Source organism: Vanessa cardui, chromosome 28, assembly GCF_905220365.1.
Source record: "Vanessa cardui chromosome 28, ilVanCard2.1, whole genome shotgun sequence".
NCBI classification, from domain to species: Eukaryota; Metazoa; Arthropoda; class Insecta; order Lepidoptera; family Nymphalidae; genus Vanessa; species Vanessa cardui.
Window position 1 is genome coordinate 1,531,251 of NC_061150.1, and position 18,505 is coordinate 1,549,755.

At 35.9% G+C, this 18,505-nt stretch overlaps 1 protein-coding gene across 9 annotated transcripts in view; it reads left to right on the forward strand.

Moving 5' to 3' along the window:
• The window catches only part of LOC124541416 (LIM domain-binding protein 2), a 70,301-nt gene extending 52,840 nt beyond the window's left edge, over positions 1–17,461 (forward strand). For all 9 annotated transcript variants that reach the window (XM_047119274.1, XM_047119282.1, XM_047119280.1 and 6 more), the window contains exons 3-9: positions 4,964–5,039; positions 7,597–7,699; positions 9,031–9,203; positions 11,769–11,969; positions 13,192–13,315; positions 15,603–15,721; positions 16,556–17,461. In XM_047119274.1, coding sequence (XP_046975230.1) covers positions 4,964–5,039; positions 7,597–7,699; positions 9,031–9,203; positions 11,769–11,969; positions 13,192–13,315; positions 15,603–15,721; positions 16,556–16,720 — 961 coding nt within the window. In that variant the 3' untranslated portion in view covers positions 16,721–17,461. The remainder of the gene's footprint in view (positions 1–4,963; positions 5,040–7,596; positions 7,700–9,030; positions 9,204–11,768; positions 11,970–13,191; positions 13,316–15,602; positions 15,722–16,555) is intronic.
• The last annotated feature ends 1,044 nt before the right edge of the window (positions 17,462–18,505 follow it).

Here is an 18,505-nt window from a genome sequence, read left to right on the forward strand (position 1 = left end):
TATTTCTCACAGCGCTATTGTCTATGGGCGGTGGTGACCACTTATCATCAGGTGGTCATTAGACAAAATATAAGATGTCGAATTTTAAAACAAATAAATATTGGACTACATCACACATTATTCTGATCCCAATGTAAGTAGCTAAGGCACTTGTGTTATGGAGAATCAGAAGTAACGACGTCACAAACACCCAGACCCAAGACAACATAGAAAGCTAATGAACTTAATTAGCTCGTCCGCCAACCTATTGCATAAAAAATACCTTTTTCTATTTATATAAATAATCAAACTAAGGCTGAATTTTGAAAGATTTAAAAATAAAAGTTTCGAAAGTAAAATTACAAAAAGTTAGCGTTTGATCGTTTTATGATAAGCAATGGTTTTAGTTTCAACGGGATCAGAATTTAATTAATTAACCTCGATAAATTAATTAGATCAGAGTTCCTCAAAGTTTTAGTCCCCCATTCACCTATTTAATCGTTGATTATTTATAGCGAATGCTGGGTTTTATTTATTATTTATTTTATTTTATGTTTCAAACCGTCTCCTCAAAGGGAGAGGAGGCCTAGGCCAGCCGTGGGAAAATTACAGGCTGCTTTTTTTTTGTTTGCTGTGTTTTATATTACTGATAAAATTCACTTAAAACACAGCTATTGATATGTGACCTAAAGTAAAATGATTTAAATTGATTTTTTGAATCTTAAGCGTTTAAAATTTATGTCATCCTCAAATGACGACCTCCATGGTTGAGTAGTGTTTTCTCCGGTTTTCATTAGGCGGTGTAAAAAAAAGTTCATTAGTTTTCTATGTTGTCTTGGGTCTGGGTGTTTGTGACGTCGTTACTTCTGATTCTCCATAACACAAGTGCTTCACCTACTTACATTGGGATCAGAGTAATGTGTGTGATGTTGTTCAATATTTATTTATATAAATTCGAGAACTGGTATTTTGCAAAGATATTTAGTTATGAATCTGTTTTTCTGTACAAATATATTTATTTTAGATAAATATCTAAATGTGCTCAATTAGTTAATAGAATAATTTACATACAAATAAATACATTTAAAATAAATTTTACTTTGTGGTAAGGCTTGATTTTGAGTTGGTCAGACAACTTATACACCGACTATAATACGTAGTGTTGTGTTTCGGTTTTAAGGATGAGTGAGCCAGTGTAACTGACTAAGCTGGTTAGCGCTTTTCTTTTTAATTTCCATGATTAGTGTCGTATTGGTTATGCAAAGAAATATATATTTCCTACAGGGCCAATATAAACCGCTTGTGTAAACGGATTGAATATAAAAAATACTGAAATGACCTTTTAATTTGACAGTTTTTGTTACTTTACCGAACACTTTGACTCGTAGAAACTTGTGAATCTAAACTTGGTTTCGGTAACTTTGAAGGAATTTGTATGTTATACCACCCCTTGTAATGTAAACATCCCCTAACACTTTTTTTTAATAAAAATTGTCTATTATGAAAAGTCGCCGAGTCTGTATGACTGACTGATATTATGAATACGAGGGTGTGTTTATTTTATTGTTTGTCTGTTACGTCTTGCTACTCAACGGTTGACAGACGAAAAGTATTATGGTACATAATATCTGAGACACAGGTGAAGCCTCGCACGGAAACTAGCGATTTATAATTTAGACTGTGATTTGATTACGTTATTGTATAAAAGTTTAATAAGAGTTAGCTATACTTATATTATAAATAGGTAAAAGTTGTTTGGTTGCGTGTACCGAGGTATCTCTATAACGAATGATCGTTTTAATTTTTTTTTGTATTGTTACTGATAGAAAGCTACTTTATTCCTGAGTGCTATAGGGTATAAATTATAGTTTTAATATATTCTTTATTAATTAATATATTACGTCCAGAGAAATTTGCTAGTGAATTAATATCGAGAAAATGTTTTAAGCTTATATAAAAAAAAAAAACTCACTACTGTGCTAGTTTCCAGACTGTGTACTGAGGCTATATTTTTTTGATCCTTCAAACCCAGTGTCTAATCTGGTACTTCCCTCAATCAATTCTCAGTAGTATCCTTGAGTTTGGTAGCTGTTATCAGTGAAAGTATCGTATTTGAGAAGCACCCTTACAAATAGAAACAAATGTCTCATTATATTAGGAATAATAATAATCATTATTATACATGAATCGTCAATAATTAAATACTACCACCGTTTCGGAAAGCAGCTTCTAGCGAGAAGAAACGGCAAGAAACTCGCATAGTTGCTCTTTTCATATAAACAGATTTAAAATGCTGTTATTTACAGTAATTAGTGTCCTATCATGGAACCCGAGCCTAACTCCAGGGGTTTCTTTCCAAAAAGTACTCTTTTAATGAATAATACGATTTATTTGTTAATTTAGTCTTAATAATCGTTTTAAATTTTGAAAATGGTAAATTGATTATATTTCCCGGTATGTAGAAAATCAAAATCAAAGTATACTTTATTCAAGTGGGCTTTTACAAGTACTTTTGAATCGTCATTTAACAATTAAGTGGAGCTGAATGAATGAATTGAATCATATATACATGTACTGTCATCGAAGCTGAGCCTTCACTATTACAATCTAAATTGTATTTGTTTTACTGTCTGTACTCTTTATCTTCACATTTACGTAACAAGTGGGTAATATTACCTGATACTCATTGGCTCACTGAGTATAGAGGGACCTCACCAACCCGCATTGGAACAGCGTGGTAGAATATGTTCCTAACCCTCTCCTTAATGGGAGAGGAGGCCTTAGCCTAGCAGTGGGAAATTTACAGGCTTTACTTTACTTACTCTTAATCGGTTCACGCACACTAAGACACTTTATAAGCATGAACTCTCACTACTACACGCCGATAGTAATATTACGTGGAGGGGCGCGCCTTCATAAACGATCGCTATGACAATCCATATACTAATATTATAAATGTGAAAGTAAATGTCTGTCTGTCGTTCTTTCACGACGAAACTGCTGAACTGAATTTGATGAAATTTGGTGTGAAGCAAATTTGAACTCCACGGAAGGACTTAAGGATACTTTTTTGGCCTAACACGTGACAACCAAACCTCATAATCTAATACGCGAGTGAAGCCGCGAGCTACAACTAGTTGGTATATAAATACAATTATCTCTTAATTGTATTTATATATGGCTTAAATCTCGATTGGTGTGCATGGAGATATCTGTCAGTCTGCTGATACTAGCAAAAAATAGGCTAATTTTCTCAAGTCATAAGTGAATACATTAGACAACCGTTTCTCAAACTTTTGAGCGTTGTGATCCAAACGTGTAAAAATTTTTCTTTTATAGATTATATGATATTTGTTTTACGTACCTCTTTTATTCTCAGTTGCGATACAGGATCGGTATATTCAGATGAAGATTATAGATCCATGACTGATCTTGCTTGGGTTGTGTTATTTACAGTTTGACTGAATTATACTTAGTAATTTGAAAACGCCCTGATGACATTCGTTGCTGGAATCGTTCACAAACATTATTAACTGTTTCGGTTTCATGTAAGTCATGAATTGAAAGGACTCTCTCAATGCTCAGGACTCGTGGACTGGGCTTCAAATCAGGAAATTTTCAATATCCATACTGTTGAATACAAATTATTATTTTTACGGGTACGCCACTCTGAGGTCCCAGGTTCGATTCCCGGCCGAGTCGATGTAGAAGTTTTATTAGTTTTCTATGTTGTCTTGGGTCTGGGTGTTTGTGGTACCGTCGTTACGTCGTAATTTTCCAAGACACAAGTGATTTAGCTACTTACATTGGGATCAGAGTAATGTATGTGATGTTGTCCAATGTTTATTATATTTATTAGAAAATCCTACTAACATTATGAATGCGCAAGTTTGTGAGGATGGATGTTTGTATGTTTGTTACTATTGATACGAAAAAGACGCTGATCGGATTTTGATGAAATTTTACAGTAATATAGATTATTCGTCAGGATAACACATCGGCTACAATTAATAATGATTTTATTTTATTTAGTCATCATATAACGATATATGTATAACAAGTACCAATGCGAAGCTGGGCGGGTCTCTAGTTCATATATATATTAAGAAAACCTCGGGCACATAACGTAAGAGATGGTAGGTCTATGGTGGTGATCGTATACAATATGGTAAATTATTTGTTAGTATGGCTAAATATTGTCTATGAAACTATCGTTAATATATCCTTGTTGGTAGGGCTTTGTGCAAGCCCGTCTGGGTAGGTACCACCCACTCAGTTATTCTACCGCCAAACAACAGTACTCGGTATTGTTGTGTTCCGGTTTGAAGGGTGAGTGAGCCAGTGTAACTACAGGCACAAGGGACATAATATCTTAATTCCCAAGGTTGGTGGCACATTGACGATTTAAGGAATACTTCATATTTTTTCAGCGTCATTGTCTATGGGTAATGGTGACCACTTACCATCAGGTGGCCAATATGCTCGTCCGTCAACCTGTACCATAAAAAAAAAAAACAAAATAACAATAAAAGACAGCTTTACGGCCAATGAGATCTTACTAGATTCGAATACAGTTAGATTATTGACCAGTTATACTGAAATTAAGATTATGATGAATTCTGAAAGAAACAGTACGATACAATACGATAGTAAAGACACACCAAGATTTTTTATATGTACATTTGTAAAATCATTACACAATATAAAATAAAGTCGCTCACCGCTGTCTGTCCCTACGTATGCTTAGATCTTTGAAATTACGCAACGCGCAATTTTGATGCGGTTTTTTTTATAGATAATGATTCGAGAGGTTTTTGTATAAAAAACATGGACAATATAATAGTTAATAACAATGTTTTTTTTTGTATTATATTTAGTGTCAAAATTGCACCCGAGCGAAACCAGATCGGGTCTCCAGTAAATTATATAACGGAAATGATTATTGATGTATTTTTTTAAATTGTTTTTTTTTTCTTAATTCCAGGAGGCACGCACCCTACTTCGGGCAGCCCGACTACAGAGTATATGAACTCAACAAACGGTTACAACAGAGAACAGAGGTGAGATTCTTATTTTTATATTTTTTATGACTCTCTCTACTAAACTAAGAGAGCAGAGATGCTCTCTTAGTCCCAGTGGTTAGAACACGTGCATCTTAACCGATGATTTCGGGTTCAAACCCAGGCAAGCACCACTATATATATGTGCTTAATTTGTGCTTATAATTCATCTTGTAGGGAAAACATCGCGAGGAAACCTGCATGTGTCTAATTTCATTGAAATTCTGCCACGTGTACATTCAACCAGCCCTCATTGGAACAGCGTGGTGGAATATGTTCAAAGCCCTCTACTTTATGGGGGAGGAGGCACATTACCTAGCAATGGGAAATTTACAGGCTGTTTCTTTATATCGGACACTTGCGTAATAAATTCGTGTTGCAACAGACACAAGAGGTATTTTAAGTTCTTGATCCTTAGTCGATGTAAGCAACGGTTAATAATTTTTACAGCGTCAATCACAAGGGGTAGTGATCGCTTATCACCAGATGACCATAAAAGGCAGGCGAGCTATTCAAATAAAAAAAAATTGTAACCATTTATATTAGAAATAGTTGCTTGATTACTCAAATAAATTAACGTATAGCCTTTTCCAATCAAAATCAAAATAAACTTTATTCAAGTGGGCTTTTACGAGCAGTTTTGAATCGTCATTTTACAATTAAGTGAAGTCATCGGTTCGGAAAGTAGATTCTACCGAGAAGAACCGGCAAGAAACTCAATATTTAAATATACATTAGTGTATACCATACTGAGTACTGAAGATTACCACTAATGAAGAATTGGAGTTAATTTATATAGTTTGATGAAACTTAACACGTTTGCTTAAACGCTTATTATTTCCAATACTTTTCCTTTACGTCATTGTGGAATAGTTGTTGTGACGTCATCGTTTCAAGGATGACGATGACGTCAGCAAGGCCGTAACGCGAGACGTAAGAACTGTAAAGTGATGGCATTTTTTATTAGACGTAAGATGTAATCGCTTTTAAATGTCTGAGTGTTGGAGAAATTTTTATTTGACCAAACATGCAGGTTTCCTTACGATGTTTCTTCTTTGCTACTGGACATGAGATGAATTGTAAACGTCTAAATTAGAAACTAGTGAACTGAATATTAAGAAAAATCTTTGAAACTACTAGACCGATTTTAATGTAACTTCACTGAGTTGAAGTCTGCTTAATTTAGATTAAAAGAGATCATATCAATACGACTTAGTTTTCGAGTAATTCGTGGACAAACATACGTACATACATACAAACATACACTTACGACATTGAGCACACGTGCTTTGATGCTTAATTGTATCGTCATAATCAAATATAACTTAAGTCTAACAATGGTAGTCATACTACGTACAGGTCGAATTGATAACCTCCTTTTTTCTAGAAGTCGGTTAAAAGGTCATAGTGCTTGCGTTTTGAGCAGTTTACTCCGGATTGTGTTTGTCCGTTCTAACCCCTTGGCCTTTTTTTTAATAAATGGGGCACCGCCTGATGGCCCAGTGGTTAGAACGCGTGCATCTGAACCGATGATTGCGGGTTCAAACCCAGGCAGGCACCACTTTATAATTCATCTCGTGCTCGGCGGTGAAGGAAAACATCGTGAGGAAATCAGTATGTGTCTAATTTCATAGAAATTCTGCCATATATGTGTTCCACCAACCCGCATTGGTATTGGTACAGTGTGGTGGAATATTTTTCATACTTCTTCTCAATAGGAGAAGAGGCCTTAGCCTAGCAGTGGAATTTAAAGGCTTTTGTTGTTTGTTGTTGACGTAAACGGTTAAACTATCGCAAAAGTCGTGTTAAACCAAATCACTACATAGTATAAAACAAAGTCGCTTTCTCTGTCCCTATGTCCCTATGTATGCCTTTAAAACTACGCAACGGATTTTGATGCGGTTTTTTTATAGATAGAGTGATTCGAAAAAAAGGTTTTTGTATATAATACGTGGACAATGTAGTACGGACGATCTCCGTGGTCGAGTGGTGTGTACACCGTTTTTAATGGGTACGCCACTCCGAGGTCTCGGGCTCGATTCCCGGCCAAGTCGATGTAGATTATCATTAGTTTTCTATGTTGTCTTGGGTCTGGGTGTTTGTGGTATCGTTACTTCTGATTTTCCACAACACAAGTGCTTCAGCTACTTACATTGAGATCAGAGTATTGTATGTAATGTTGTCTCATATATTTTAAATATTTTTTAAATATCTTTAAATATTTTAAAAAGCATAATAAAGGTTTAGGTTCTAAATCACTACATAGTATAAAACAAGGTCCCATTCTCTGTCTCTATATCCCTATATACCTATGCTTAAATCCTTAAAACTGACCAACGAATTTTGGTACGGTTTTTTTAAATAGATAGATAGAGTGTTTCGAGAGGATGGTTTTTGTATATAATACATGGACAATATAGTAAAGTAACACTGATAATTTTAGATGCTTGTAATATGATGTCATATCATTGCTGCTTGCGAAGCCGGGGCGGATAGCTAGACTGGTTTTAGTAGTATTTTTATAGATTGTAATGTATGTTTCTGTCGATGGTTCCAGGATTCAGATAACCTCTGGTGGGACGCGTTCGCAACGGAGTTCTTCGAGGACGACGCGACGCTCACTCTCACATTCTGTTTAGAAGATGGACCCAAAAGATACAGTGAGTATCGACTTCTGTTCCTTGGTGGTAGGGCTTCGTGCAAGCCCGTCTGGGTAGGTACCACCCACTCATCAGTTATTCTACCGCCAAACAACAGTACTTGGCATGTTTGGTATGGTATGTTACGGTTGGAAGGGTGAGTGAGCTTGCACAGGCACAATCTTAGTTCCCAAGGTTGGTGGCGCGTTGACGATGTAAGGAATGGTTAATATTTCTTGCAGCCCCAATGTCTGTGGGCGGTGATGACCACTTACTATCAGGTGGCTCATATGCTTAAGCATCCTACCTATAGCATAAAAAATTGACTGACTAGGAAATCATAACAAACCAAATCTAAATATTTCTTTGGGAGAACTTTGATATATTTCTGAATTAAATCTAAAGATACCACCGGTTTTAAGAGCAGATTCTACCCAAAAAAACCGGCAAGATACTTAGTAGTACTCTTATATTGATCGATATTAATATAGAATAGTACTCTACAGTGATTGAGAGTCTGAGTTTTGAATTTGAATCTTGAAATTATTGTGTCAAACTGGGGGATTATTCTTTTTGTCTGCTCTGGATACAGGAGAATTGCGATTGAAAATAGAAGGGGGACCCCCTCCCCTACTGTTTTTAATTAAATTTAATTATTGGTAGGTTTGTGATCATTCGACGCAGTAAAGATATTTACAAATTGGGTAAAAATTATTTTTGATTTGAAACATCAATTAGGTGACTTACTACATGGTGTCAAAAGAGTAAACTCCTATGATTTATGAATGCCTGGTATATAATATTTATGAATTGTTTATAAAAATATTTATATTTTGACGATTATATATTTAATGCTCTGATTAAGAAATAATAATTAGGTAAATAATATATATAGTAAGTAAATGAATAACTAAATATATATATGTATATACTATATGTAGACTATGTAGTACTAAGAAAAACCGTAATACTTTGCAGCTTCATAATACACAGAAGTATTAAGTATGGCTTTATTTGTTTATTTCGAAGTCATTTTGCTTGCGTTAATATATTGAAATTCTTAATGTTGTCTTAAATTTTCGCGATTATTACACGTTGAAATAAAACTAGTTATAACGGATTTGAATCGCGTATATTAATTATTTTTGGCATCCCGACGTTTCGAGCACTTTATAGCGTTCGTGGTCACGGGTAGACTGACCTACTACCTACTACGTGGTCTACCCGTGACCTCATTATTAATATAGGCGATTCTAATCCGTTATAACTAGTTTTATTTCAATATTGAATTTCTTATTTATAATAATAATAATTGATATCGTTAATAACGAAATGTATTGTCATCGTTCCAGCAATAGGAAGGACGCTGATACCGCGGTACTTCCGCAGTATATACGAGGGCGGAGTCTCAGAGCTGTACTACACGATGAGACAGCCAAAGGAGTCCTTCCACAATACGAGCATCACGCTCGACTGCGACCACTGCACCATGGTCACGCATCACGGGAAACCTATGTTCACTAAAGTAAGCTCCTGTTCGTTTATGAGCGCCTGGTACTTTACATTTAAAATTAATTCATTAAAACAATTAGTAATTAATTTGTTATTAAATTATTTCATTTATTTAGAACTAATACTTAACAATTTTTTTATTAACATAATCGTGGACAAACATACATACTTACAGGTCAAACACAGAACCTTTTGAGTCGGTTAATGCACTAAAACCTTCTCCTGAATGTAACAAATACTTTTCGGAAAACCGCATCCGCTTTAAAAAAGCTTTTAACAACTTTAAAACAGCTTTACCCTAACGCGAGATAAACGCGGAAAAACATACTTACATACATAAATACATTCATACATACATACATACAAACAATCAAACTGAGAACCTTCTTTTTTTTTGAAGTCGGCTAATTGAACACTTAATAACATTAAAAATATATGTTGAAGCGTCAAAGAGTTTAAGAACTAGCGCGCACTGTTAACTTTTGTCACGGTGACTATTTCGTCACTCTTGTCGAGTCCGTGAATATGTATGGAGGTGCGCGCACGTTACATAATAACTTGTAATATCATATGACCTAATATATTCGTCAATTTGACGCGTCGATTTACATGCACTTGCTTTGTCTGACGCGCGAATCTATAGCGACGAATAGCGTCGAATGGCGCGATAGGGAGCTATTTCTATTGGTTGTGTGAATCGGCAGTAATCGGTTTTATTTTCATTCCATTGCATTTTCCGATGCTACATCTAATTTGTGTCTTACTATATATATGTTTTTGATTGGGATTAAAACGATTACATTTTTAATCATAGATTATTATTATTAAACATGTTAAATGAGGTTCAATGAGCTAGGTCTAATGAAGTCAAACTCAAATTGCTTTATTCAAAATAGAAGTATTACACTTTCTTACTGATGGTCAATTGAAAAAATACCACCTAGATGGCCTAGAAGCATATATCGTAGGAAAGTGACAAATATATTTATATGATGCCCGTTGAAAACAGAATGCTATGTCGTATAGTATTTATTATTATTTATAATTATTACTATTATAACATGTATTTAAGAAATGATGGTTTTTCTAAGGGATAGTAGCAGTATGTAAAATAGAATCCTTTTTCAATATTTACTGTGAAAATTAAAAAATACAACAATTCTTTCATCTATGTCACTTACCAGTTACCATCGACTGACCTCTCATGCCATTGATGACCATTAAAGTATCAAATACACTAGGCTTTCTTTATTAACATAAGAATTAATAACATTACATGCTTAAATATATTTATAAATATGAACTAAAACTATAGTCTGTTCGCGTTAAGAATGCAGTGAGTTGTCATTGTTCACCGGCACCTTTGACCAATCAAATCTTTTCAAATTACAAAGTCAAATTCACATTGAACAGGTAAAGACATACGTTCGAACGTGATGGTTGTGGATTTAATTAATTATTAACCGATATTATTATAATTTAAATTAAATTATTATTATTATTAACTGATATTAAAAAAATGAATACCACACCACTTTGTAAAAATAATAGTGCGAGAAATGCTGCCACCACGTCTTACAAGAAGAAATTGCCATGTGGGATTTAGATAATATTATGGAACTCACTGCAGAAAATTATTTTATTATAAACACTAACGACGACAGTAATAGTGTAAGTAATAGTGATTAAAATATTAATGAGTTAATTTCGATTTTTTACGTTAATGTGTGTACTTTTTAAATTCATTACACTTAGTCTTTGAAACAAAATTTAATTTGTTGGAATTTTAACACAAATATACATACACCTTTACCCTTCTTTTAAAAAGATTTGATTGGTGAAACAATGACAACTTACTGCATTCTTAACGCGAACAGACTATAGTTACTGTATGAATCTCGACCAAAGTATCAAGATCATAGATATTTCTTGGTGGTAGGGCTTTGTGCAAGCCCGTCTGGGTAGGTACCACCCACTCATCAGATATCCTACTGCTAAACAACAGTACTCAGTATTGTTGTGTTGCGGTTTGCCGATCAGGCACAAGGGACATAACATCTTAGTTCCCAAGGTTGGTGGCACATTGACGATGTAAGGGATAGTTAGTATTCTTTACAGCGTCATTGTCTATGGGTGATGGTGAGCACTTACCATCAGGTGGCCGTGGTCTCCGATCGCAGGTGTTTACGGAGGGGCGTCTGATTCTGGAGTTCACGTTCGACGACCTGTTGCTCATTATCACGGTTAAAATAAATATGCTAACAATATTGTTAGCATATTTATTTTAACCGTGAAAATGGGCATATGCCCATATATTTGACGACCTCTATGGTCGAGTGGTGTGTACACCGGTTTTCATGGGTACGCCACTCCGAGGTCCCGGGTTCGATTCCTGGCCGAGTCGATGTAGATTACCATTAGTTTTCTATCTTGTCTTGGGTCTGGGTGTTTGTGGTACCGTCGTTACTTCTGATTGTGCTTTAGCTACTTACATTGGGATCAGAGTAATGTATGTGATGTTGTCTCATATTTGTTTATTTTGTTATTCATATATATGTAGCGTGGTCTCCTTACGCAGGTGTGCACGGAGGGTCGCCTGATCCTGGAGTTCACGTTCGACGACCTGATGCGCATCAAGTCGTGGCACCTGGCCGTGCGCGCGCACCGGGAGCTCATCCCGCGCCAGGCCGTGCACCCGCCCGACCACGCCGCGCTCGACCAGCTCGCCAAGAACATCACGCGCCAGGGGATCACCAACTCGACCCTCAACTACCTCAGGGTGAGCGCCAAGTCAAAGTCAAAGTCAATAGAAGTGTTTACACTTTCTTATCGATCGTCGATAATCTACCACCGGTTCGGAATATAATACCACAGACCTGAGAAGAACCGCTAAGCATCTCAAAAATCAAAATCAAAGTATACTTTATTCAAGTGGGCTTTTACAAGCACTTTTGAATCGTCATTTAACAATTAAGTGAGGCTACCACCGGTTCGGAAAATAGATTCTACCGAGAAGAACCGGCAAGAAACTCAGTAGTTACTCTTTTTCAACATTTAAAAAAATACATTTATAATAATAATTAAATTAATATATCCTGCCTGGAAGTCAACAGGCATTAATTGCACGCTTTTTTATCATCTACAAAATCTTGTATCGAATAATACGCCTTTTTCACCAATGTATTTTTTATAAACGATTTGAATTTACGAGACGGCAAAGTTAAAATGTCTGTCTACCACTAAACATCTCTGAACATCCAGCCAGTATAGTTGCAGTAGGCCCAGACCTACCCTCTCTCTCTCCTCTTGTCGCTAAATTAAATATAAATATGAGACAACATCATATACATTACTCTGATACCACAAACACCCAGACCCAAGACGACATAGAAAACTAATGGTAATCTACATCGACTCGATTGAACCCGGGACCTCGGAGTGCCGTACCCATGAAAACCGGTGTACTCGCCACTCGATCACGGAGTCCGTAAATGTTAAGAGATTGTTTTTGTTTGATAAGCACGTGGCAGGTTTTTATCCCTCACTTGAGACACGGCTTTTCCTAAGTTTAGAGGGACTAAATTTAGTGGGTTACAGAACGTTGTGAGAATTCATTTTAAGAGGTGTGATTGTTTAGGCGACTTGTGACAACTTGTGACAACTTAGTGATTTCATGTGTCAATGTTTAAATAGTCAAATATATAAATATGCCCACAAAATATTCCCTTTACTAAAGGATTCTGAGGGTCAAGGCTGTACGGCAATCTTATACACCATACATAGGCACAGAGCTGGAACAGCCAAGGTGTCAAGTCCATCCCCACATATACAGATTTACAAACTATGTTTGTTTTTGCAGCTGAATAGGAAATTTCAGTAGTTGTCTGGTTTGAATCCACAATCCCAATGATTAAATCTTAAAATGTTCTAAAACCTGGACCAATTCTAATATCCAGTAAAGAATATAATGAAACTAATGAGTATGTTTTATGTGTCCACAGTTATGCGTTATTCTGGAACCGATGCAGGAGCTCATGTCCCGACACAAGGCGTACGCGCTCTCCCCCCGGGACTGCCTCAAGACCACGCTCTTCCAGAAGTGGCAGAGGATGGTCGCGCCGCCCGGTGGGTACCACATACCGCTGCGACACGACTCAGATTCAGCATCGGCAAATTCAATAAAACCAAACTGACGATTCACAATAGAAACAGCTCCCTATCGCCACTCGACGCTATTCGTCGCTATAGATTCACGCGTCAGAAAAAACAAGTGCATGTAAATCGACGCGTCAAATTGACGAATATATTCGGTCATATAATATTACAAGTTATTACGTTTGTGTAAAGATCATATTCGCATGAGAAATAAATATTGATAATTTGGGATAGCGTACTCAATTCGGATGTGATCGGTTTTACGAATATTGCCGATGCTACATCTGAGTTACAAAAAGCGGATACTTGTTTAATTGTGTTTGTATGGAACATACACGTATGTATTGCGTTGTGGATCTGTTCTCAATACACTATTTTTAGAACCAGAAGTAGGAAGTAGGTTAACCTCTAAAACAATTATCTTTAATTTAAAATAACAATCAATCTACCACAATAGAAAATCATTTAGTCTACAACACAAATAACCATCAATAATCACATTACACCGTAATAATTATAATTGCAATTCTCAATGTGTCAACTGCAAATCTCCTGCCCTTTTTTTTAAAAGGGAAGTTGTACGACTTGACGCTGATGTTGCTTGTTTATTCCAACAATATTTAATTGAAGGAGGTCTTAAATTGACGTTGATAATATCATCGGATGAAGAATTGAATAATCTGTGACATTCACTGTGGATTCGTGAAAGAACGAATGACGCCGAAGTCAATTTGTGAACTTTGGAAGTGAAATTAATGTGGATATAAGTAGTTTAATGGAATAGTGTAGTATTATGAATAAAGAGATATTAATCAAGAATGGTTTACAGTGCACAATATGACTGAGTTATTAGCAATTTTCATCAGTAGTTCTGCCATTGAAATACATTACTGTACTACCAATTTGGTAGTTGTAGTTTAAGTTCAAATTATTATTAAAAATATAACCGTTTGAAAAAGTTTGCTTCATACGAAATTTCATCAAAATCGGTTCAGCGGTTTGGTCGTCAAAGAGCGTCAGACTGACAGAGTTACTTTCACATCTATAATATTAGTTTAGATTATCTATGGTTGATGGTGACCACTTACCATCAAGTGGCATTTAATCGTTGTATAGAATATCATGAATCCATAATAAATACCACAGATTATATATTTAAATATTCAAATTCAAAGTCGAAATTTTTGAAGTTTATTGTCCCGCCATCGAAACGTAACTACAGTGTTATTATATACCGGGACCGTCGCCTTTACGTGTTGCAGAGACACGGAAGAAACAAACACTAGGGCAGTACAGACACACACCGAACGATATGTGTATGGATCATACAAACACACACCGCGAACCGGATGTGAATTGTAAACCGCTGAATCGGAGGGCAGGTACGACGACCACTGCGCCAGACGGTTGTCGAACGCTGTTTGATATTGTTACAAGAAATGTTTTATTGATTCGGTCGTTGGAATTTTAAAATTTGTTAGATATGGTTCATGATTTGGTTTGTTTTTGTGAAATTTTTAAGTTTAATTTGGTGAGGTTTTTTGAGATTACAGTAAATTAATATACATTATAGTTAACAAAAATACTTATTGTCATTTCAGTAGTTCGGGATGGCTAATATAATATTATCGTTTTACAATGATGCTCCAATCACTCTATCTTTTGTTACAATGCTCGCTATCATCCAATTGTTTTCTAATGACAGCTCAGTCATATTTAAAATAAGAGATAGTGTTACATACCAGTATTAAATGCTATGCCATATAAAATAATATTAATTACAGTTTTGCAAATTATTGATCAATTAATTACAATAATAATTGTATATAATAAAGTAAATTCAATAGCCCCTATATTTATAATATGCAATAGTAATGTGATATAAATTATGATATAGAATCAAATGTCATAACACCGTATTGAAGGCTAATGTTACTCTCGTTACACTATTTAGGACCAGTGAATTATATAATATAGTAGTAGTATATATTTAGGACTAGTGTGGTGCAATCTCTCTCTAAAATATTTTTTGAAGAATTGTTATAAAATTGTGTATGTTTGTATGTTTTATAATCAGTCATGTATAAGCGTCTGAACAGATTTGGAGGAAATTTTGTAATGGACTAGCTAACCTAACAAGTGACTATCTGTTTTCAACCCTCAGGTGTTATATTTAAGTTTAATATAGAACTATATTGGTAAAGTTATGGTTATAATTGTGACCGGATGTGTATATAACGTGCGCCCCCCCCCCCAGAGTCTCAGCGGCCGGCGAGCAAGCGACGCAAGCGCAAGGGCAGCGCCGGCGCCAACGCCGCGCCCCCCGCGCCCGCCAAGAAACGATCCCCCGGACCCAACTTCAGCCTCGCCTCGCAGGTGCGCACACGCACACACAGACACACACACAGAGACACACACGCACACAGAGACACACACGCACACACACACACACACTTCCTAAGTACTTTAGTTGTTATGATCTGCAGGCTTACAAATTAATTTAAACAGTATTCAAAGCATCTCACACTAAACATGTAATGTATTGATTTAAAAAGATGATCAAAGTGTGGAGTCAGTAGTCGTTGATATCCATGTAGAATAACTAGTATATTTAATTCAATTGTATTAAGGGCGGAGCATATGAGCCACCTGATGGTAAGTGGTCACCATCACCCATAGACAATGTCGCTGTAAGAAATATTAACTATTCCTTACATCGCCAATGTGCCACCAACCTTGGGAACTAAGATGCTATGTCCCTTGTGCCTGTAGTTACACTGGCTCGCTCACCCTTCAAACCGGAACACAACAATACTGCGTACTGTTGTTTAGCGGTAGAATAACTGATGAATGGGTGGTACCTACACATACTGACCTGCACAAAGCCCTACCACCATGTATTTGATTAATTATTATATTCTTACTAGATAGAGTATCTATACCGGACCAGTGCAAACTTAATATAACCTGATAAAGCAACAAACCAAAATAGCTCGGAGAGTTTTTGAATAAACATATATTTTGTCTGTAAAAATTCTGCCACATGTGTATTCCACCAACCCGCATTGGAACAGCGTGGTGGAATATGTTCCAAAGCTCCTCCTCAAAGGGAGAAGAGGCCTTTAGCCCAGCAGTGGGAATTTACAGGCTGTTGTTGTTGTTGTTGTTGTTGTTGTTGTCTGTAACTCGTTTTAACTTTCTTTCCACCAGGACGTGATGGTGGTCGGTGAGCCGTCGCTGATGGGCGGCGAGTTCGGAGACGAGGACGAGCGACTCATCACGAGGCTCGAGAACACACAGTACGAGGGCGAGGGCGTCGAGTGGAGCAACCCCCCTCCCGCCTCGCCCGCCAAAACCCCCCCCGGCAACCACTGACACTTGGACATGTCGTATAAATAAATAAATATAGGCCTTTACGGATAACATTCACCATTTCGTTTCATTTTACCTCCGCGGGCTTAGACAAACGCGTGCGCGAGTGACGTCATCGCGCGCTCAACCAATGAGCGATTGAACGTTTGACGTTTGTACAGTTGTAACTCTCGCGATGTAAATATAATATTCGTTTTATATATTATATTCGGGTTTTAGCCGCTATCGTAATTTTGAATCAATGGAGCGTTTCAATTGTACAAATTCAAACAGCCAGTGATCGGTTTGTGTTTAATATTGTATAAAAATTGTTTTTTTTTTTTATCACTTTATATTATAATATTTAATACAATAAATGGATTTCGATATTGTTTTTATTTATATATGTTCGTGTGTCTGTCAATGATATATATATATATATTAAGAGAATTTGCAAATCGTATCGATTTTCATCGAATGTTCTTTGTCTAAGCCTGCTGTTTACAAACAGAATGTATAAAACCTTGGTCTGTGATGGAATTAAAAAAAAAAAAAGAAAACTCAAATCGAATCGCCTTAAAGTGACGTTAGTTTTTTGTTTCTAAACGACCTGTGACTTTTGAAAAACAAAATGGACGTAAACGCGGTAAAATCGAGATGTCAATTTGACATTAGGAAAAAAAAAAACAATATGAACTCACTCGTCCACGGGCACTGGACACGTTGTATAAATAAATAATTATATGCCTTTACGGATAACATTAATCAAGTGGTTTTATTTCATCCCTATTTTCTTATCCTGTAATAACATAAACAGTTATTGTGCTGTAGAAATTGATAAATCAAATCAAAATAAACTTTATTCAAGTAGGCTTTTACAAGCACTTTTGAATCGTCATTTTACAATTAAGTGAGGCTACCACCGGTTCGGTGAGTATATTCTACCGAGAAGAACCGGCAAGCAACTCGGTAGTTACTCTTTTTCAACATTTACAAAATAAAAAGTCATGTTAGTTAATACAATTATTTAAATTAATATATCCTGCGTGGAAGTCAACAGGTATTAATTAACTCAACGCTTTTTTATAATCTATAAAATCTTGTTTCGAATAATATGCTTTTTCTACCAATGTCTTTTTTACAAAATCGTTTGTGAAAAAGACATTGGTATATATGAATTTACGAAACGGCAAAGTTAAAAATGTCTGCGGAATTTTACTGGCGCAACACTGCCCTCAATGAACAATCCATCATTTTAATGCAGCTTATTTGACTGGTTTTTAAGATCCGGCCAATCATGAGCGTTTTGTGTCACGTGACAAACGTTTAAAAAATGCATTTTTTTCCAAGGGATTTTTGAAAAGATTAACCATTATTTTCAACTTTCGTTAGTAAATAACCATTTTTAAACTCATAATATATGCTGATTACAATAATTGACGCTTTATTTTTCGCGTTGTCAAATAGCCTATTTAATAGATTAAGACAAAATAAGAATATAAATTTCTTTAAAAAATTTACTAACGAACCAAAGGTAGTGATACCATCGAATTTATCCTAAAAAGTAAAGTAACAACCTGTAAATTTCTTACTGCTGGGATAAGGCCTCCTCCTCTTCCATTAAGTAGAGGGTTTGGAACATATTCCACCACGCTGTTCCAATGCGTGTTGGTGGAACAGACATGTGGCAGAATTTCAATGAAATTAGACACATGCAGGGTCGGCATTAGAGATTCGCATCCCGAATTTGATGATAGTAGCGGTTGTTTCTTAAAGGGGTTGTTCCCCTCTCTCGAAATTTACCACTCC